Raw genomic sequence first — 23,460 nt, 5'->3', positions numbered from 1 at the left:
TGCGTTAAATTGACAAACAAAAAAATCAAGAAGAAGGCAAGGACGCGAAATTACATTGTTTGTTTTCGTTACAAGTGTCTCGTATCTTCTACCGCCGTGCATAATTCATCCAGATTTCCGACATCGACAAATTTTTTTTTTTTTTGTTTCCTTCTTTTTCCGCGTTCGTTCCGCGTTTCGTTAAATAATTATACATCGATATGCGTTATCACGTTTCGATAGGTGGTCACGAGCCACGATACGAAGGAATACGAACTCGAGATTGTTCTTCGAGTTTTTGATAGAGGAAAAAAAATTTGTCGCATCGGCGGATAAAGGACGAACCATAAATCTCCATAAATCCGGAAAGGTATCTGTATCTCATGTGGCCATGAAATTCGCGCGGTATCGATCGTTATGGCGTTATATTAAAATACTTGGTTATTGGACGGAAGGTTCGACGAAGGCAAGGCCTTCGAAGGTAAGCCGGCTAATAAACTATCGACACGTATATAATAAATAATCGTGAACGGATAAGCCTGAGATTCTCCGGGAATGAAAGGAAGGAAGAAAGAAGGATTTGAGACTCTCTCTTGTCGTCCGTGAAAATTTATATTATGGGAAAAACTCGATCCTTCGTTTTTTCTTTTTTTTTTCCCCTAGGATGGAAAAGTTGGACGGATGTATTAACGTAACCAATCCCTGCCTAACGGCGAAGTTGAAATGATCGGCGGAGCAAAAAGAGCGTCTAAGGGGCGGAAGGGGGAGAGGAAAGAGGAAAAGAGCGGCGCGTACGTACGGTGGCGACAGCGGTGGTGGCGATGGAGGTGCCGTTCGACGTGGAAAGAAAAAAGGAAGAAGAAGAAAGGGAGGAGAGGAAAGAAAAAAAAAGAGGAAAAATCGGGATAAAGGATAAAAAAGAGCGGGAGGCTCGGGAAGCGACGGAAGATGGTGTGGAGGTGGAGAGGTAAGAGGCGAAAGAAAGAGGGGAGCGGCCTGGGGGTTGAACGGCGAGAGAGGGAACCGGTATCCCGGTAGGAGTGGGGGGTGAAAATCGAGTGGGGATGCCAGGCCAGTTCACCCTTACTTGGCACGGCTCGACTCGTCAGTGCGGCCTGAACGGTTAACCGGCCTACTTTTTCGCGTGGTTATTTCGATTCCTCTCTCTCTCTTTCTCTCTCTCTCTCTCTCCGTTCTCGAGATTTACGACTCGTCGTCGAGATCGTCGTCGTCGTTCCTCTTCGACTTCTCAACCCACCACCGATCTTCTTCCAGTATATACGCGTGATCGACACAGTGATCGAACCTAACTACCACCGCTACCATTACCATCGCTAAACAAGGATAGAGAGAAAATTTCTTGCCCCTCGATGAAGAGCCATTGAACACGGGATCATCGAAGAGGAGGGAGATCGTGGAGAGAGAAATCTCAATTTTTGGAAAGATTCTTCGGAAAACCAGCTCTCTGGGGTAGCCTCGCTTCCTTCTCATCGCTGGTGCTTGTTGTCGAGCTGGACAGGGCAGCAGAGGCAGGAGAATCGGCAGCGACGGTGATTGCTCCCTTACAAATTCGTGAGTTTTTTTTTTTATTATTCTTCTCTTCCTATTTCAATTTCTTTCCCCTCTCGAATTCTCTCGACTCCTCGTATCCGACTCGTTCTTTTTCACCCGTTTTTCATAACTGTCAATTTTCTTTCTCTACCCGAAAGAAATTTTCCCTCTATCTCTCGTTTCGAGAGATCCATCGTAGTTCGAATATCCCTTTCGAGCTATGCACGCATTTTGCAAAAGTACCCAAAATTTCTCTTTCTTCCACGTTTTGTTTATGTCCCGTGCCCACGCAATGTAAATAAAGATTTCACTGTCACATCGTTACGGGCTACGATTTTTTTTTTTTTTTGCCAGAAGTGTAGTACCACGAGGAACCACTTTTTAATTAAGGACAACTCACCACTAGTTCCGCGAGCGGACTCGAAACTTCTGCTCTCCGTTCCGCCTGCCCGTTCCTTTGTCCCGCGTAAGAAGAGGGCAGGTCGATCTCTCGAGGGAAGGATCGGCTCCCGTTGTGCGAACAGTCGAATCGAATAAGACGATAAGATCAACGGGATACGGAAATAGATCAGGGATTAATGGAAGCTTTGGAGTAGCCGAGTTTGGTAATAAATTTTGACAGGCTTAAATAGGAGATGCAGCCAAGGTCGAAGCTCGGTCTCGCTTTGATCGAGTTTAATTAGAAATATCGTAGAAAGAAAAAAAAAGAGTTTCCTTATCCCCCCTCCTCCCCCCGCTTTTCGAGGGCAGCAGCTTTTTTCCTCTTCTTCTTTCTCAACCTTCCTCCTCCTCCTCGCTCAAACAGAGAGAGCGTATTTTAATATTCCACGCACTTTTTTCCTTTTTTTTTTTTTTCTTTTTTTCTTTCACCGTGATCTCACGGGAAGGTTGAGAAAGAAATAAGAGGCTTGAATCGCGCGGTTCGTTGAAAAAGTGGAACCCCGTTTCAAAAGATTCGAATAAAAAATTTCCTTTCTCGCAGCATCTTCTTTATCGTCCGCGCACTCCCGTATTATTCCTGTATATTACACCTTCTCCGTGTTCGCGACAATTTTTCGCGTCAATTTTCGACGGGGAAAAGAGAAACAGCTAGGAGGATGAAATTCGAAGCGCGACCCAATAATAATATTTAACTTCTCTCGGAGAAAGAGAGAGAGAGATAGAGAGGAGGGTTAGAGAAACAAGGTTTGTGACGAGGAGAGAGGACACGTGACAAAAAAAGAAAATGGACGCGCGTGGTCAAGCGCGACTTACCTTTGTATCGAATATCAACGGTCGAAATGCTTTGCAAAAGAAAGAGAAAGAAAGAGAAAGAAAGAGAGATAAGATAGTATAGTTGGAATAGATAAAATGGACGGAAGAAAAGAGAGAAAGAGAGAGAGAAAAAAGTGGTGGTGGGGGACGGGTTAATGTAAACGTTGGTGGACGCACACGCTGGATGGCCTTTGCTTCTCCTTTTCAGAACTTCGCAATCAGCAACGGACTAAAAATAGGAGCCGTGACCCAACTACGCTCGATTCCACAATTATGCATTTCCTCCCGTTGTCCGACGACTATTTTTCACCTACTCCCCGACCGAATCAATGCGCGACGTTAAATACAACACGTCTGTCGTCGCGACATATCGCCTATATACACCACGCCGCGATGTAGGTGAAAGTGAGGCGAAATTTTTCTCTCTTCTCCCTCCCCTCTCCCCTCGCCCCGCCTCCTTAGCGTCCAAATTTCCTCTAAACGACGGAAGGGGGCGAGAAGTCGCTTCTTCGAGCGAGACTATACTACTACTCGACTATATGTATATATATTAATTACCTTTGCGCTCGACGACTTTTTCGGTCGAGAGCGAAATCGAGCAACTAAAGATGATTTTNATACTACTACTCGACTATATGTATATATATTAATTATCTTTGCGCTCGACGACTTTTTCGGTCGAGAGCGAAATCGAGCAACTAAAGATGATTTTGCGCATATGCGAGTATCTTAGGGATAATATAAAAATAATTAGATTTCTTCATAAGTTCATTCTGAACTATTCGAATCTTGCGGGGTATCGCTATCACTCTTTTAATTTTTCTTAATATCGTGTGGCTATCTCTATCATTCTGCTTTCGTTTTCTCTATCTAATTCTTTCGTGAACACGATCAACCTCGTTTCTCAACGGTTCTCAAATCAAATTCATCCTCTAATTTGAAATTCATTTTTTTTTTTAGGGCTTCTGAAACTTATGATATTTTTACCAATGATTTTTGTCGAATCTGAAGGAGACTAATTGACCATCTAATTTTGATGATAAATTTAGATCGAGTATCTCCGTTTTAAATTATAAAGTTTACAATATTTTCGGACAAAGAAATAAATTTATTATTTCACGCTCTTTATTATTTGGAGACAACGAAATCTAATATAAATCGCTCGTCGAGAATTCGTCAACTGTAAAGGGTTAACCCGAAGCGACGAAGCCTTGAAAAATTAATAAATTCGTTCAATTCGTTGAGTGGAAAAAAAAAAAAAAAGAAAAGACGCGCATCTCGTTAAAGACGATACGAGAGCGGCGAGATCAACGGTCCGATACGGACGTTGGCCTTTATCCGCGGTGGATATCTGCGCGCGTCTGCGAAATTCTTCCAGATCCGCGATAATCTTTAGCTTCGATTACTCGATCGTTCCTCGAAGCGAGAAGAAGAGAAAATGGGAGAGGAAAAAAAATAAAAAAAAAAAAGGGGGGGGGGAAGTAGATAAAAAGTTAGTCGGAACGAAGAGCGAGAGCGAGTAATGTAAACTGCTGCGAAGGATATTGGGGGCTCGCGTTGCTTTAATGGAAGAAGGTAACTGGAACTGGGACCAGCTGGAAACGTTAGAACGTTCCATCGCGCTGCCACATTCTCTCCTTAGATCCTTATCTAACCGGGTTAATACATCCTTTCCTATCCCCTTAGCAGAGCTACCCCCACCACCTTCCCTTTTCTAGGTCCTTTCCGTGTCGGCTGACACGTAACCGTTTATATAGAACCGTTTCGGGCTCGCGTGACCAGACTCTGGATCGCCGTCATCCGTCTCTATTCTCCTAATAGGGGGTGTAGATCGAACGACTCTCTCTCTCTCTTTCTCTCTCGTTCGAATCTCTTCTTCGAATTTAGGCCGAATTTTTTGGCGGCTTTGTTATCCCGCAAACGTGCTGTCATCGACGACATTTTCCTTTCTTTTCGCTTTTTCAATTCGATCTCGTGAAAAGGAACACGGACGTGGTGGATCGAATTCCAAGTAAAACCTGCGGCTCGATCGAAAGTGGAACGTCTGCCATCCTTTCCTGTATTCCGCTTGTATCGTTATCTAATCGAGTCGATCCGCTTATTCCCCTTCAGACCGACTATTCCCCTTTATTCCTCGTATAAATCGAAAAAAAATTACATTAAAATAGTAATATATATATATCTTTATATCTCTCTCTCTTATCCTTTTCTCGAACTCTTCGATAAGAGACTCGTGGAAGAACCACCCACTCGCGTAGGTAAGATAGTTTGTCACGATGTCCGTCACAATGGACGATTGCGTAAGAATCGAGATTATAGAAGGGGGGAGGAGGAGGAGAGAAAAAAAGAGAGGAGGAAAAGAACAGAAGTGCATCCGGCCACGAACGATTTTTCTTTGCACCCGGAGCTGCATTGCGGCTGCAGCAGTTTCCGACGCATTGCCACCGTGGTGAACTCTTCCCTCGAAAGGCTGCATCGAAAACTCGACCAACTCTGTTTCCGAATCGAATACGAATTCTTCGATTCTCCTCTTCCATAACGTAATGATCAACGTTAATGTCTCTCCCCTCCCCCTCCATTCCATTTTCACGATTTTCATTCCGACGTCGCGTGAAATCTCTCTCGAACGAACGAAGAAGGAGAAGGTGGAGAGAAAGATTGGAAAGAATCGACGTTTAGAAAGAATGGGAAAAAAGTCGTTGTGTCGGAAGTGCTCGTCTGAAACAGAAAATATTTTTTCAACCGTGTTAAACGCGGGGAGGAGCATCGACTCGAGTAGCGAAAGCCTCTCGGGGAAAGAAGAGGAGGAGAGGAGACCGGGTCTCGTTTTCCTTTGAGCCTGCCGATTAACACTCCACTCCTTATACGTGCCGCGTGGTCGTGTTCCAACAGCTTTTTCAATCCGCGTGGAGAGAGGCTTTTCCGCAAACCTCTCTGCGACGACACCTTTCCATATTTTTTTTTCTTTTTTTTTTTCTCGAAAAAAAATCACATCGTCTCTTTATCATCGTATCGTTGTCAAATCGCATCGATCGACTCGTTAAATTATCGAGAGAGAAAGAATGGAAACCGTGCGTCGATCGAAGGAAGCATAATATCTCGGTGTCTGGCTCGGGCTGGCACTTAAACTCCCAGCTTTCGATCGTGACTCGCGTCAACCAGGGATGATGGGGAAAATTTAATAGTTGAAGTTACGAATAAAGTTACTTCGATAAGTTGCTTCGATAATTTATCGTTCAAAATATAATAATAATCGCGAATAATTGTAATGGAACGGCCGAGATTATATGAAAAGTGGATCGACTATAATAATATTATTAGGAATAAATATTATATCAAGCGTTTTAGTAAGTAATTACTTAAAGTAACGCTTTATTCGAAATTTTTAACTAGATACATTTTCAACGTTGGTTAATGCCCAACTCTGGTATCAACTTTCCGTATATCGTTTCGCTTCACGTATATTAATTTAAATAATATACGTATAGAGATTCACTCAAATAAGTTCTATATGTATTCTATATAATACAATTTGCGTTGAAAACGTTTAAACTCGATTCATAGATGTGAACGAGAAAAAGAATCGGAAAGAAAAGAATTATCCGAATTATTCGTTCGTCAAGACTCCTATTATTTGTTATTATTTTAACTGAGGAAGCGGTTGGTCGAAGTCGAGTCGCGAAACGGTAACGAGCCGTGAAACAGTGCCGTCGCGGTTTAAGAAGAGGGGAGAAAGAGAAAGAGAAAGAGAGAGAAAGAAAGAGAAAGACCTTTCGTTTTAACGACTTGCTTAAAGACAAGCTTCGGACACGAGTACGAGGTTGGCTTGATATTTGACTCGAGAAATCGGGTCAAGGATCATCATCATTGCTACCTCGGAATCCTAATCCTTCGAATTTTATTCGATCCTTTATCCTTTTCATCTCGAACCATCATTAAGTTCTTACTCTTCTCTGGATTACTCATTATTTCCTAAAAATGCGAAAATCGAACGAATATAATTTATAACTCGACGCATATAGGAGAGAAACTGTTCCATAGAGATAATCGCTTTGGATCTTCGTGGCTGTTCCGCCAACCGTGTATTTGCACGTGCTCTTCTCCACCCATACACATACACGTACGCTTACACGATTGGTGGGTCCATACACACGTCCTTTGTACGCGCGCCAACCCATAAATGTGCGCGCATACGGTTGCAAGCACCGATGTAGCTTGTACTGCAGATACGTTGCGGTTCTGCCCTCTACCTCTATTATCATCGTCATACCCCTCGCAGGCCGAAACGTGATACATTGTTCCTGCCAAATTCATGCAACCACCGAAAATTTCCACGGCATTGTGCGAAGGGGGGAAACAACAGAGGGATAGAGAGTGAGAGAGAGGAGAGTCCTGGCCTCAGGCCGTCCGATTATTCCGACACGTGACGGTGTGCGGCGATGCCGCTACTCCCCCCTCCTCCTCGCGTCCTGCATCGTTCCACTTTTTCATTTAATCGCTCGAAATCAACAATTTCCCCCTCCCCTCCCCCAATTTTTTTCTTTCTTTCTCTTTTTTTTTCCTCTCCCTCTCGAATAACCTTGCACACGGTATTGTTCCCACCGATTGTTCCTTTCTTCCTTCCCCCCTTTCTCCCAATTTCGTCCGCCTGACTGACCGAGCAAAAATATTCTGACCGATCGTTTTTCCAATCCGTCCGACAATTCGGCGTTTCAGCGGGATGATCAACGGATAGAAAGTAGGAGGAAAGTGGTGGGAGGAAGAGGGATTTTCAAAGATTAAATCCGCTTGTTTGTCGTTGGTTTTATCTCGGTCGAATTTCTCGTTACGTCGTTGGAAAATTCGCTGACGAAAATTCATACACGCGACCGCCTCCCCCCCTTACGAAGCTTATTCGTTTCGAGAAGACGACACCGTTTTTTTTCATCCGTCTGCGAAATCGAATTCGAGACAAAGATAAATTTTCTTTTCTTTTCTTTGAAGAGGAATGAAGGAAATTATCAAGGATCGGACACTTCATCCGCAATTCGCGTGCGGATGCTCGAAGGAAACGAAAAAAAGAAAGAAGGGTTAAGTGGAACGCGAAACTTTGTTGGATGCGCCGTTTTATCCGCAGGATGGTGCACGTCACTCTACGACAGGCTAAAACCTGGTATGTGTATCAGGGTTATGGATGGCCCATGAGCACGCTAACCCAGTGACATCTCTAGGTCACCACCACGGTTCCCAAACCTCTTTGTCTTTCTCTTCCTCCTCTTCCTCCTCCTCTACTACGTTTGCTTTTGCCAACCTTCCTTTACTTCCTCCCTTCTCTTTTTCTTCTTTGTTTTCTTTTTTCTTCTTATCATGCTTTATTTCCATATATAAACATTTCATAACTCGATTTATATATGAGGGAGAAAGGAAAAAAATAAAAAGAAAATAGATCGATGGAATTTATCGCTAATTAATTTATTACAAGCGAGATACGAAGAAAGATAAGATAAGGGGATTAGAATGAAAGGAATTTCACTACGGTACGTGTTCTCGGTGAATGAGTTTTTTTGAACGAGGAGAAGTGAGGAGAGAGGAGCGAAAAGGTTCGAAGATAAAGATAAATCGATAATTATTGCAAGATGGTGGGGATCGAAATCGAGGATTAACACGTAAATAAATGCATCCTTACAGCGTTCGTTTCATCCCAAGTTCCGTGACAAAGTTTGCGGAATGGAAACAATCCTTGGTTTCGACCATGGCCCGAGAAAAAACTCGTGCTAGAGGTCGAATTCTTTGGCGAATTAAATAAATAAAAAAGTTCCCCTCTCTCTTTCTTTCTCGACGTAAAACGTGCTTTCTGAATTTTTCCTCCTTTCAACACTTGATCGGAAAAAATTGCGCGTGTAGAGAATAAAATTTGGTTTTCGAATATTTTTCGAGAACCATCGAAACCGTTAACGTTTAAATATTTTTTCGAGGACGAACGGGCGACGAGAGAAACAACGATTCCCATTACGAGTGGCAGTTTCGTTTAAAAGCCGGCCCGGCATTGTTTCCACACAAGCGATGAACCGTAAACTCAACTTTTTTACGTGGACGATGCCGTCCAAACGCTTCTTACCACACCGTTGGTTCCAACGATGAAAATCTTCCTCTCTCCCTCCCCTCTTGCTCTCTCTCTCTGTCTCTGTTATCTCGGGAAAATAGATCAAGAGAGATTTGTGATTTTTTTTTAAGATCCGAGAGACATCGATTCTGACGTAGATAAGATAAAATACGATTGTTCGGTATATAAATTTGCACTAGCATGCAGCGAAATTATCCGTGCAAGATTATAAGATAATATTTTTCTTCCATTGTTATATACAAAGAAAAAAGGAAAAGAAAAAAATATTATTATCGATAATGAAATTACGCGTGTTATTTACCGTAGTGGCGAAAATATACAATCTTTTTTTCTTCTTCTTCTTCTAAAATTGCATCGCCGCGGGCCAGAGTAAGCTGTCGCGATTGTTTCGCATGCGTGGAATGCAAAGCGAGGTCAGGACCTGGCAGGAAGCTGGTAACTGTCATCGCGATAAATACTCTCTCTGTTTCCGTGGCGTGCTGTCGCGCGATATTCCCAACAATGAAAAGAGGAGCTCCCTTTCTCTCTCTCCATCCGGAAAATGAATCTCCTTTGGGAAATCTTTTCCCGCCGTCCTTTTCGACGAGACTCGTCTCGCCTCGATTCCGACACGGTTTCCTAAACAAAGCTCCTCCTCCCCCCTCCCTCCGTCAAATCCTCTTTATCTTTTCTCTTGCTTTTTGAAAAACAAACTCTTTTCGAATTTTTACTTTTACATAATTATATACAAAACGAAAATAAAAAACCAAAAACTTTTATTATAATCGCGAGTTATCGAGCGTCGATAATTATCAAGTACGGGGGAAGAAAAAGCGAATATCTCAGCGATGCGATCCAAATTCATTATCCGCGTTCCCGGGAGGGGGGAGGTGCCGCCACCGGCGTTGAAATGAATTTCGAAAGTGGGACGTACGCTTATTAGAAATTCCTGGATTGTTCCGCGCGCATGTATATATCCCGGTTTTATTTGCCCGGCCTGTCGTAATTCATGGGGCAGATTCTGGTGGCCAATGTACCGCGTACATTGGAGGGAAGATCGTAACGTATCTTGCTTTTATTAAAAAACGAACCTACCTTTTTTTTCTGCGATAGATTTTTTTCCTTTGTTTTCCTTCGTAACAAATGATAATCTATTACGTGTATTTTCACAGAGAAAAGAAAATTCCTGGAAATAAGCTAGAAATAACGACTCTTAATGGAGAAGATACAAAGAGAGATCTTGTCTCTGGAAAAGATTTTTTCTAAGAAAAAGACACAATTTCTCTCTATCTTTGTTGAGATCGTATTTTTTTGCTTCTGGAGGAAATTTCTCGATTCTTTTTCTTAGAATCACCCTATTAAATTTGTTCGAAATTTTGGGAAGCAAAATGATCGTTCTTTCGACGAGCTAACGATCTCTTCGAATTTTTCCACTCACGATCGCCCGATCTCAATTTTTTTTCCACCGATTTTGCAGCCAAGAGGCGATGATCCGTGAACTTGGAATGTAGACGGAAGGGCGGGAAAACGGATCTGCCCCTCGCAGCATCGAAAGAAGGGCTTTTCCTCCACTTCCGCCATTCGTCTTCGCCGTTACCTCACCCTTAAATACCACCCCCTCGATCACCGCATTTGGACTTGAACACTGTAAGTAACTTCCATTTTTTTTATTCTCCTTCGTTTTGACACGGTGGTTCGAATAAAGTAACTGGACAAAATTATTTTTTTCCAATTTTGATATGGAGATTTAATTTTTAAAAAAATTAACGATACTGCTTTTTTTTACGATTTATCATTTAATTAAAAATGAATATAACATAAAAATATGACTAAATATAATACATAATAATCGATATAAAAAAATATACGAATATACAAATAGTTGTGATTCGAATTCTTCGAAGGAACCGCGCGAAATATCTACGTGGTGGATATAGCGAAAAAGTTGTAGCAAGCAATTATCTTAGAAAGCGCTTCGAATTTCACAAATTAGATCTTGGAAGTATTAAAATTAAGTATTGAAAAAAGAAGTTACGATTATTTGCTACAGAATGTTCTCGTCAATCCTATTTTATAAATTATTCGATATAAATATAAATAATTTAATGAAATGACGATAAAAAAGATAAAACTGAAAATTATAAAAAAAAGCAGTAATAAAAAGGCGTACCGATCGCTCAAAAAATAAAAAAATTGTCAGTTAAAGTTAGGAATATTATTATATATATATATTATAATATAATAATATAATATGAGTTAAAATTAATCCATAAATATCAATGGCTAGATTAAATTAATTTTAAAAAAAAGTTATAATAAAAAAAAAAAATATAAAGTTTGTACTTTATTCGACTTTTATTCGTGGAACGTAACAAAAAATCATTGACAAATCGTTACATTGCGTGAATTTCTAATATAAAGTAATTATTTAACTTTACGTTTAATTTATAAAAAAAAAAAACAAAAATTTATTGATAATTTATTCTTAATAAATTTATAAAATATTTTTCAATTATTGAAACGCGACCGATCGGTTATCTGATTAGTTGTTTCCCTATGCGTATTTCATTTAATCTATAAATTTAAAAAGAGGATTTAAAATTTTAACGTATAGTTGTTACACATTGAAACAATTATTTTTTATACATTTGAAAATGAATTTTGTCCAGTTAATATGCACTATTCGAATCACTTGTGGTATTTGCTTCAAAAGCAACAAAAAGTTTCGCGATATGTATCAACTCTTTCCATCTCTCGGCACTTGTTTCGTTCCCTTCTCTCTTTGGGAAAAATATCGAAGGAAATTCGTTGGACGAGAAGAGAGATGCGAGAAAACTAAGTAACTAATTTGGAACAGAGTCGAATAGCTCCAAGTTACCCTCTCTATATACGGATTGCCGGTCTAATTGGTACGCCGGGTCGGCCCATTCATCAACCCACGTCCAACGGAGTCGATTAATAATATCGCATCTCGAAAACACGTTTCTTTTTCGAAAAATGTTGAAAATCGAAAGCAAGATTCTTTAAAAAAAAAAAATATCTACGCGCGTATATAATTCTCCAAACACGATCACATAGAACGAAATTAACATAAACTACGAGAGAGAGAACGATTATTTTTCCTCTATCTCTATTCAACGTAATTAATTATAGAACGATCCACTTTGCGAAAAACGAGTACGCGCCTTCGCATGATTTATTCACCATTCTTTTCCTATTTTTAGGTTAATTCGTGTACGTAAAAAATATTCTCATCGTCGCGTCTCAATTTATATTTCTCTCATCGAAAGAAGAGAATCGATTCACAATATTTGTCTCCTATTCTATCAAATTATCGAATAATTTCGACGAATAAATCGTGGGGGCTGATAACGCGGCTGCATCCTTGCGATAAAACGGAACACAACCATGACCGGGAGGAGGCAACGCTTTTGATTTTGTCAGTTTAATCGACCGGTTTCCATTTCCACCCGCCGTGACAAATTTCGCCGCTGTATTTTCCGGGACACTCGCGGCAATTGCTCGTTACGTACGAACGCATACGTAATGGAACGGCATCCGCGTTTATTGACTGATACACACACACCTATATACACAACGATGCCGATCCCATTACATCGAAACATTTAAATTCGTTTTCTCGCGTTTTATCCATCTTTTCGTTGTGCAAATCGATATTTTCTCTCTATATCTCTCTCGTTGATCGAATGGAAAAGTCGAAATTGTTGGTGATTTATCGAACCGATATTGTAGATCTTTCTTCACTTTTGATTATCATAGCATTCGTGAACGAAAATAACCTCGAATCACAAGTTCGGAAAAGAAGGATTATTCGATCATTTTCTTCGTTAACGTTAACGATACAGTGTATGGAGAATGCAGCGAAGAAGAAAAAGGAGACAATTGACAATTAGGATAAATCGCGGGGAAAAAAACTAAATAAATAATTGACGATCGTAACGAACGTTGTCCCGTTGTGCTCGTAAGTTATCGCGGGTTGCACAATGCTGCCACCACTGCAAAGGGGGGCAACTAACTTTTTACGTCGGCACCGTTCACAGCTTCTGTGTCCGTCGATGCCTCGATAGAAAGGCACCTCGCGTCGTCCCGACTTTCTATCTTCTTCGTTTCGAATCGCACCCTTTCTCGTTTCGTTAAATCGTCGTCACATCGGTCAATGGAACCGATCCCATTGTTTTCACGAGAGAATAACAAATTTCGAAAAAGAATTCGAAACTGATCGTTCCCTTCGAGGGAAAAAAAGTTCGTCTCGTTCGATTTTGGGTAAGTACAGATTCAAATGTAACGGTTTAAACGAGAGAAATTTCGAGAAAATTCGATCGTATATTTTCGATTTTTTCGAGTAAAAAAACCGTAAAGGCGAGCAGCAGGTGGGATAAGCGTCCTCCCTACGAGGAAGGAAGGGAAACGGACGATCGAGATGATAAATTATCATTCTCGATGACAGCTAATCCGCTATTTTCTCTCACGAACGCTTCCGCGTGTAACACTTCGATACTGCGCGCACCACCATCGCTCCGCACAAACGGAACACGTAGAAGGAAATGACCAATCAACGCGGACCTTCGTACAGAAACGTCACGATATATTTCCTCCTAGAGACGCGTATAGGAAATACACGATTCGAAAGATGCGTGGAACGGAAAATCATCGAAAAATCACCTCAACGAAAATTCTTTACCGCGTGTTCTTTCAGGCGAGGAGACACGATGCCGAGAAACCGAAATTCCTTGACCAAGTTCGAGGTGCTGATGGTGCTAAGCTTAACGGTGCTGGTTCAGCTGGACGTGTGCAGGTGCACGCCTTCCCACAGAAGCAGACATCACGCGGACATGTCATACGAAGATACGATGAGCTTTCGAAGCGGCGAGGAATTGCCCAGACCGGCCGCCCTCAATTCGAACGACGATCCACTGATTGTTCAGACAAGAAAGGGCAAGGTCAGGGGTAAGACCATGACCGCCACCACGGGAAAGGAGGTCGATGCCTGGTTCGGGATCCCTTACGCGCAGAAACCTCTCGGTAAGTGGTTCTCGTTTCTTCGTCTTTCTCTTCAAAGCAACGTAAAAAATAATGAAAAAAGATTATTGTTTTCGTTGTTACAGAATCCTTGAGGTTTCGGCATCCAAGGCCAGCGGAACGTTGGTCGGGTATATTGAACGCCACCACGTTGCCCAACAGTTGCGTACAGATACTGGACACCGTGTTCGGTGAGTTCGCGGGCGCGACCATGTGGAATCCGAACACACCGTTGAGCGAGGATTGCCTTTACGTGAACGTCGTCGTGCCACGTCCCAGGCCTACCAACGCTGCTGTTATGGTATGGATATTCGGTGGTGAGTTCCACGCCTTTGTGTTTCACACCTTTTTCTCAGAGAGACGACGTTCCTTCACACGTGGCCTCGCTTCTTACTCGCGGGAAACGCTTATTTTCGACGCCGCGGTTATTTCTAGATTGTAGTACGTCGGTCGTTGTATTTTCGTCCATTGTAGGGACAACGTCAACAGGTGTTGTGAACGAGATAAGCGTTGTTCGCGAAGTAAAAGTAGAGTTTCTCTCTCTCTCTCTCTCTCTCTCTCTCTCTCTCTCTCTCTCTCTCTCTCTCTCTCTCTCTCTCTCTCTCTCGAATCGCGCAACATGCTTGTGCGTAGGTGGCTTCTATTCCGGATCGGCAACCCTCGACGTTTACGATCACAAAACCCTGGTGTCCGAGGAGAAGGTGATCCTTGTCTCGATGCAGTATCGCGTGGCCAGCCTCGGCTTCCTCTACTTCGGAACCCCCGACGTTCCTGGGAACGCAGGCCTCTTCGACCAGGTGATGGCCCTCGAGTGGGTCCGCGACAATATCGCCGCCTTCGGCGGCAATCCTGACAACGTTACCCTGTTCGGGGAGAGCGCTGGTGCCGTTTCAGTTTCCATGCACCTCCTTTCGCCTCTCTCAAGGTATATCATTCTCTCTCTTTCTCTCTTTCTCTCTCTATATTTCAAGGTTGATCCTTTACACACTCGTATTTATACTCGTTTCCAGGCATCTGTTCAACCAGGCCATCATGCAATCGGGCTCGCCGACGGCGCCTTGGGCGATCATCTCGCGCGAGGAGTCGATCGTGCGAGGGATCAGGTTGGCCGAAGCGGTCGGTTGTCCTCACGATCGCGACAACCTGCAGGAGGTGATCGATTGCCTCCGCGTCAAGGATCCGATCGAGCTGGTGAAGAACGAGTGGGGGACGCTGGGTATCTGCGAGTTCCCGTTCGTTCCCGTGATCGACGGCGCGTTCCTCGACGAGACGCCGCAACGATCGTTGGCCACCTCCTCGTTCAAAAAGGCCAACATCATGATGGGATCGAACACCGAGGAAGGTTTCTACTTTATCATTTATTATCTGACCGAGTTGTTTCACATCGACGGGTCCGAGGTAAAGGTGAGCAGGGAGCAGTTCATTAGCGCCGTTTCCGAATTAAACCCGTACGTCAATCAATTCGGAAGGCGTGCCATTATCTACGAGTACACCGACTGGCTCCGCCCCGACGATCCGCACGCGAATCGCGACGCCCTGGACAAAATCGTCGGCGATTATCAGTTCACTTGCAACGTGAACGAGTTCGCTGGCCGGTACACCGACACTGGGAACACCGTTTACATGTATTATTATAAGCACAGGTGAGAGACTGCGCGTCCTCGAAATTAAAACGTACAACGAGAAAGGGAAGGAGGAGGAAAAGGAGGAGGAGAGTGATCGATCTGAATCGACGATAAATCGATTTAACTTTTCCCTTCCCTTTTTTTTTTCTCTCTCTCTCCACAGATCGATGAACAATCCGTGGCCAAGATGGACCGGTGTGATGCACGCGGACGAGATCAGTTATGTGTTCGGCGAACCGTTGGATCCGACCAAAGATTACACCCCCGAAGAGGTGAATCTGTCAAAGAAAATGATGAGGTATTGGGCGAATTTCGCGAAAACGGGGTAAGTCGAAGAGCAGCGAAGCTCTTTCTTTCTCTCTCTCTCTTTTCTTGAAGAGAAGTTCGTCATACGTTTACTGTGTCGTCTCGACTGGATCCAGGGATCCGAACGTCGGAGACATGGACGTGTGGACGCAGGCATACTGGCCACCTCACACTGCCGCCAAGAAGGAGTACATGACGTTGGACACGAACAGCTCGGAAATCGGGAATGGACCTAGAGTGAGGCAGTGCATATTTTGGAAAAACTATCTTCCTCAACTGGTCGCCGGTACTTGTGAGTAAACTTCTTCTTTTCTTCCCCGTCCATATGTTTTCTCTTACCCTTGAATCGCGTCGAAGATCATCATTTTCTTCTTCCCGATGACACCTGTTGAATGGGAAAATACGCTTGGTCGAACCTTTGGAGGCGAGTCAATCGATTTATTTTTACCTACCGAAAGATTCTCGATCGAGTGCGATCAAACGAGAACACGAATAAGCATTCTTTATCTATTTCCTCTAATTTTCCTGTCTGGAAAATGGTAACTCGCTGCGAGAAACCCTGTTTCGTTTCCACGAGCGGAACATCGGCGAAAAATAGGAAATTTCGAAAATTGGAAATTTCTTGGCAGCAGCGATCTGAATTATTCCATCCCGATTACGCTATTACGGGCGAGTGCAATTTAATACGACGTTATTCATGATTTGGCCCCGTGCCATTCCAATACACCCTATGCATAAGGAAGAAACTTAATCCTTGGTTCGTATTACGCGGTGGCGAAACAGGTAAAATGTATTTTTTAAATGTCTCGGGAGTACTTTCCTTAAGAAATAACGACTTTGCCTTACCGGTTGTCTCTTGTCGTAAGTACTTACTGTTTATTTATAAAATGAAGTCTCGCGAAAGAAAACTTCAACGATCTATATTTTAACCTCGATGTATTAGGCATTCTTTAGAATCTAAAGAATTCTAACTTCTTATTTTTCATTAATATATGTAAGTTGATTACTATTTGTAACGATAGTTAATTCATAAATGTAGATAATAATTATACGAATATATATAAATATGCTTCGAAATAATTAATAGTTTCTATTATCCTTATATAACTTCATAAATGTAAATAATTTTTACGATTTCAAATATTCGAATAAGCTCTTCCACTAATAGCGTATGGTGTCAGGTTTGTCAACAAAACGTTCGAAGTAGAGATAAACGATCCTAGCGAAGGACCCCTCTTGCCCCTGTGCCGTCTCGCGAGACTTTTTTCCAACACTGAACGTATCTCCGCTATTGCCGTTTCGTCAAAGTTTCAAATTCAACTTCTATTTCAACATCTCTAACAAATTATTTTTTTTTAATTTTACTCCTTTCTTTTACTTCACATATTTTTAAATAAATTTTCTCAAAATTATCTACGATTAATATTTTCGAACATTATCTTATTAATCTTATATTTGTAACAAGTTCGATCTATTTCGAATCGTGATGAGTGAACACGAACGTTTCTCTTATTCTTCTTCTCAAGAGAAACGATTCCGTATCCCGTTGACTCCGACGTGGGCCAAACAAAATGAGAGGAGTGCTCGACCCTGTCGCGTGTCTGTACCTCGGGAAAAACAGGTCGCGGCTACAAGAAAATGGCTGCAAGCCAACCATCGACTATCCTGTTCTTCTTTGTTGTATCCGACGATATTGCGTCGCGCGGGCCAGCACGCCGCTCACCTAAAGTAAAAATCGCGGAGAGGAGCCAATTTTTATTGGCACTAACGTCGAACCAACGCTTCTTGGAAAGTTTCCCCGTTTCATTGCGGTATACGTCCTAACTATTTCTCGATAAACGTTTCGTTCGATGTTTTTTTTTTCCAATCCTTCTTTCATATATATATTATATATATATATATTAAGTTGAGCTTATCTCGCAAATCGAATTATCGCGATAAAAGTTTCGATTCGATTCGATTCGATTCGGATGGAAAAGAAAATTGGAAGGGAGGGTGCGTGAATAGTTAGATGAATAGAAGGGAATGAAAAGCGGCAGTGCAGCGAAAAATTGCAACTCTGACCGATTTTCTCTCTCTTCCTCTCTTTCCTTTCGAAATAACATCCATTGTATACGTAGAGAGACTATAGGTGGACGTATTCACGTTCAGATTCGATTCGGTGGACTCGGAAGCTCGACTATTTCTCGTTACCGCCGATTTCCTCGTTTCCTCGTAGGCAGGGGAGAAATCGAGAGGTGGGAAGCGAAGAAGGGGGTAAATAAAATGTCCGCATATGCGGCAGATGCGATCCTCCTCCGGTCTGGCGCATTGTCACCGTATAAATAGAACAACGATGTCGCGGCATTGCTTTATAATTACGTCGGTGGGCATGGAAAGGTTAACCGCACGCCAATGAAGGTAGAGGGTGTACGGCACGGGGTATACGCGTCGTTGTCACGAGCTCTAATGGCTCGTTTACACGGTAAACCATTGGCGTAACCACAGAGATACACTCCCCTCCCCCTCCCCCCAATAGTTCCAATATTTTCTCTCTCGTTTTTCGATTCCATCGAACGAAGGAAACGAAGTTTGCCCAAAAACGATCCAATCGACCAGTAAATCCATCCGATTACTGCTTACCTGCTAAACGAGAATTTATCGCTTCGTGAGACGGAGAGAGAGAGAGGGAGGGAGAAGGGGAACGGGAGCGGACGAAGGTGTCATTTTCATCATCGCTAACGATCCAAATTCGATCCATTGGCGTAACGCGTGTTGTAACCGTGAGACCGATTCCGATGTCTACCGCAGCCGTGACGTCACGGAGTTAAACGCACCCTTGCGTATCGGGCACGGATAGCAATCTATGCGGCAGAACAGGCGTTCCGGCACAGAGACAACGGTGTTCCAATCCGTTTTATTAACCCGTATCTTTTCGATTCGAAAATTGATCGATCGGTCGAAATGTAAGTACGCGGACAATTTCGATTTCACTTTTGTTGTTGTTTGGCATTCGATATTTCCGTTTTAAAAATTCAACTGAAACGGGATCGTTTAACATTCTATATCGATGTAACAGACGGATGAGTCGCAATTAATCTCTGAACACGGATGCTCGATCGGTGGGAAGCGAAGAAGGTGATATCGCGTATTATTCCACTCCGAGCATATACCGATTGATCATCCGTCGCTCGCGACAAAGAAGAAAACTGAACGGAATGATAATAGCTCGCTCTGTGCTCGAATATTCTAATTATTATTACATCGTAAATATGTAATATATAAAATAAAATAAAATAAAAATAAAAATAATATAAAAATAAATAATATAAAAAATATAAATAATATAAAATAATATAAAATATAATATAATAATATAATAATATATAATATAATAATATAAATAATATAAAAAAAAATAATATAAAATATTATATATTATATATTATATTATATTATATATTTAATATTATATATTATATTATATTATATATTTAATATTATATATTATATTATATATTATATATATATTATATATTATATATTATATATTATATAATAAGAAAATAATAATACGAACTTTGTACCGGTTTTATTTCTCGAGACATATTTCGATCTCGAAAACACATTTTCCCGAAAATTCGTTCGCGGGCAAAAGTTGAAGAAAGCACGACGGAATCGGTCGACCGACATTTACTTCGGTAAAGTAATTAAACGAAAATATGTCGCGTGAGAGATGGAGGATGGAGAAACTTGGAATTCGATTAATTCGGTTTTCCTCTTCCACCAACTTTTCCCATCGATCGTGAAATCGAACATACTCGTGGGAATAACTTCACTTCGGATGTTCATTCTCTCTCTCTCTCTCTCTCTCTCTCTCTCTCTCTCTCTCTCTCTCTCTCTCTCTTTCTCTCTCTCTCGATGAATTCGCATTCGGTTTGCTACACTCGAAAGGTGGATAAGAAAAAAAAAGAAAAAAAAAAAAGAGAAACTGGTAGAAGTAGAAAGGTATAATAGAGAGGAGAGGAGAGGGGGAGGGGAAGGGGGGTAAAGTTTGATCGGTGGTCGCACCTCGAAGAAAGAAAACAATGGAGAAAAGTCGGTGGAGGTGGCTCGACGAAAAGGGTAGTAGGGGTTTTGATCGCGGCACCCAGGAACGAAACGAACGGACGAGCAGGGTAAACGAGGGTGCGGGGGTGGAGAACTGGCCGCTCTGGCAAAGTGGATCGATGCCGCCGCGGCACGTCTGTGCGCGCAAACGTGCGCACGTGTGCGTACACACCTGTGCATACATGCATGCATGTACACCGTGATGCCGAGATGCGTGGAGGATGCGTTTAATTTCACGATTTCTCGCCGATAAAAAAAAAAAAAAATCCCCATCTACACCCATCTAAATCATCGCGCAAAGAAACATTCCGTTGGAAATCGAATTTTCCTTTCATTTATTGAGCGGCAGGATTTATACTCGATAAGCGATTTAAATATCAAAGTTTGCCAGAGTTTTCACGTTTGTTCTTTTTTTTTTTTTTTTTTTTTTTTTTCTCTGTTCGTTTTTACAGCGAAGCTGGAGCCGAAAGAGACGTGCAGCGGTACGAGAGTGAACGACGGTGGACGCTTGTTGTTGGTGTTGAGCCTGGTGGTGATCGGCACGCTGTTCAGCCACAGGATCGCGACTCGCGCATACGACGAGGTACCGGAGATATTCGATCCGAAAGGGTTCGTCTAGCTCGAGCGGCCGAGTCTCCGGACCGTCGAGGACCGCGGGGGAAGCCAATGGGACGCAGTCACGGGCCAGCGAAACGATCCACGACCTTTCGTACCGCGTCACCGACGAGTCATCGCCGACGAGCAACCCGCCGGCATCGGAGGCAAGAAGCGAAACAAACATATCATCAACGATGGGATGACGGAGAAGAGCGGTGGTCGATCGATCTGACGAGTCAGTTACGCTTCGGTAGTGAGAAAGAGAAAAAAAGAAAATTACAATTGAAAGATTGCGTTCGGTGACGAGGGGGGATAGGAGAGAGGCTAGATGGAAACTGTATACGCTGGACGAACCGAAAAACCATTTCGAATAGTTTCCTTGAATCGAAGTTTCTTCTCCGTCTTTTGTTTCTTCCTCGTTCGTTTCGGATTATTTTTATTCCCCTCGAGAGATCGAGCGTCGTGAGTAACTGGGATTGCGTAATGGGAGGAATAAGGATAAGGAAGAAGATAAGAGAGAGAAGCTTTATCTAATACGCGAATCGAAAGATATTTCGTTCCTGCCAACTTTCCCTCGATCGAGCGCGAGTTAATCGCGCTCTCTTCTTTATTAACACGGTTCCAATCGCGTGGAAACAGGTTACGAATGCGAGCCGCAATTCGATCTATATAACCCCGCGGCCGCGTATACATGCGCATGTTTGTAACGCGGTGCAGCCACTGCAGAGTCGATCGCATTCCAACAAATTGCGGAGACTTAAACGCCGTCGCATCCTTCGAGATACGCCGCCGTGGTTTCCCTTCTTCCCCCGAAAACAAAAATATAAACGAAGATTCCGTTCTCGACCAATCGGAAATATCACATTAATTTCCACGTAAAGTCCACGTTAACTGGAAATTGATTCCCTCCGCTCTTCCGAATCCAGTTCTTCGGATCGGAATCGCAAATTGGATTCCTTCCAATTTGATAAATTGAATGATCGCGCGAAACAGTCCATTTTCGTTTCGGTCGATCGGTAAGTAAGATTTCTTTTCTTCCGAAGAAAACACGTCGAGATCGTTGGCGCGAACGCTCCAGATGAACGCAGAGAGAAAGAGAGAAAAGAGAAGAGTCGTAAAATTTTACGACGCGACAGCGAATGCACGACTTAATCGCAGGTCGACCCGCGATCGAAAACGAAACCCATCGCATCTCACGCGCTCTATTTTTCCTCGCGCGCGACTCCGCCATCGATTTTACACCGGAATACGCTTCTATTCTTCCAACCGACCCGGCTACCGACCAAGGTCGAGCTTTAACGTCTCCTCAACCTCCTCCTTCCTCCTACCTCGAGTAACAACCGTTCTTATTTCTCTTCCAAAAGAAAAAAGAAAGAGAGGAGAGAAACGCTGAGCAAACTACTAACGTAGTCCAAAGTAACTGACGCGTGAAAAGAAAACAACAGAAGAAACGCAACGTCTCTTTTAACAACTTTTTAAACGCTAATTTCTTGTTTCACGTTGTCATCATGAGCGAAGAATTATATAAAGATATAATAGCTCCAACCGTTTGCCGCAAACATTTCGTTCCTTTCTTTTCCATTATTCTTCTCCTCGCCGAAAATCCACTTTGTTCGAAGAACGGCGAAAGAAATTGCCACTACGAAAATTGCAAATGATAGAAAGGAATCCCTTTCTTACTTAGGAATCTTCCAATCAGCTAAATCGTCTTTTCCTTTCTTTTCTTCCTTCCCCTCCCCCTCCCTTTCGATCGACAAAAGACAAGCCTTTCCAATCCCCTTTCCAACCTAGGACTGTTTTCATCCTCCATATCTCTGGCGCTTTGCCAGAACGAACCTCTCTTGCCTTGCTTTTTATCGGTATCCATCGAATCGTTTTCTCTGACACGGGATGGTACTCAATCGAACTTGTTCTTTCTCGCTTCTTTTTCCCTATCCTTTATCCTTTATCCTCTTGTTTATAATTATTGTTTATAATTATTTATAATTAGTTGATTTTGCTTATGGAATGGAATTAAATATTTCTTATAATTAATCAAAAGAAACACTTTCTTCAATTCGAAATCGCATTGATTCAATTCCTGGCTTGAAAGAATTAATAACAACGTGTATACGAAACGAAGATTTTTATTTTCAAATTACGTTCGATTTCGAGATGCGTTTCTAATTACTCTATATAATATTATGTAATATAGTTTCGAATTTGAACCGACGAGAGAAAAATAACCTAACCGCGTAGGTTTTCTCTCGATTTTACTAGTTACAAAGATTTGGAAAGGAACTAAATTGTATCGCCGCGTTAAACTCACTGCGATGATTTCGATCTGCAATATATATAACGTTATATATACTATATACATACACATAGCATGTATAATAGGGATACTGTTTAAAGACGGTACAGTTTGTTGCGTTGCGTGATCCATCGTAAAAGGAAGGAATTAATTACAGAATTTTTAATTAATTAATTTTTAATTTAAGTAATTAGAGAAAGAGGAAAAATATTCAGAATCAAAGATTCGAACCACTTCGATTTCGCGAACGAATCGATGCCAATTTTCTTCTTAATTTCAAAAGTGACGATTTTTTTTTATCCAAGATCCGCAAAATCGACGCACACACACACACACACACACACACACACACACACACACACACACACACACACACACACACACACACACACCTGTAGATAAAAGTTAAAGAATCCGTTGAATTCGAATTTTATTTTTCACATTCTCTCTCTCTCTCTCTCTCTCTCTCTCTCTCTCTCTCTCTCTCTCTCTCTCTCTCATTTCAGTGGTATCTAGATGAAGAACAATGTGATTCAAAAACGTGTTGAAAAGCGGATTTGATCGAAAGATATTACTTGCGTGTACTATCAAGAAACAACGTGAAGAATAAATTGAGAAGGAAAAATTTGCGAATTAAAAACGCG

General features: G+C 42.1%; 1 protein-coding gene across 3 annotated transcripts; it reads left to right on the top strand.

Moving 5' to 3' along the window:
• The first annotated feature begins 807 nt into the window (after nt 1–807).
• On the top strand, nt 808–23,168 carry LOC122717894 (acetylcholinesterase-like). Of its 3 annotated transcripts, XM_043942388.1 has the most exons (10): nt 808–946; nt 1,255–1,551; nt 10,344–10,513; nt 13,584–13,909; nt 13,993–14,223; nt 14,540–14,831; nt 14,917–15,549; nt 15,695–15,856; nt 15,954–16,129; nt 20,379–23,168. In XM_043942388.1, the coding sequence occupies exons 4-10, from the start codon at nt 13,597–13,599 to the stop codon at nt 20,543–20,545; spliced, it is 1,974 nt and encodes a 657-aa protein (XP_043798323.1). In that variant the 5' UTR covers nt 808–946; nt 1,255–1,551; nt 10,344–10,513; nt 13,584–13,596; the 3' UTR covers nt 20,546–23,168. The 3 variants fall into 3 exon arrangements, with proteins under 3 accessions (XP_043798323.1, XP_043798324.1, XP_043798325.1); XM_043942389.1 differs by lacking the exon at nt 808–946 and having other exon boundaries at nt 1,067–1,551; XM_043942390.1 differs by lacking the exons at nt 808–946; nt 1,255–1,551; nt 10,344–10,513 and adding an exon at nt 12,981–13,150.
• The last annotated feature ends 292 nt before the right edge of the window (nt 23,169–23,460 follow it).

The sequence above is a fragment of the Apis laboriosa genome, unplaced genomic scaffold (assembly GCF_014066325.1).
Source record: "Apis laboriosa isolate Shangri-la unplaced genomic scaffold, ASM1406632v1 scaffold5_cov152, whole genome shotgun sequence".
Taxonomy (NCBI): domain Eukaryota; kingdom Metazoa; phylum Arthropoda; class Insecta; order Hymenoptera; family Apidae; genus Apis; species Apis laboriosa.
This window is presented reverse-complemented; position numbering and strand designations above follow the sequence as displayed.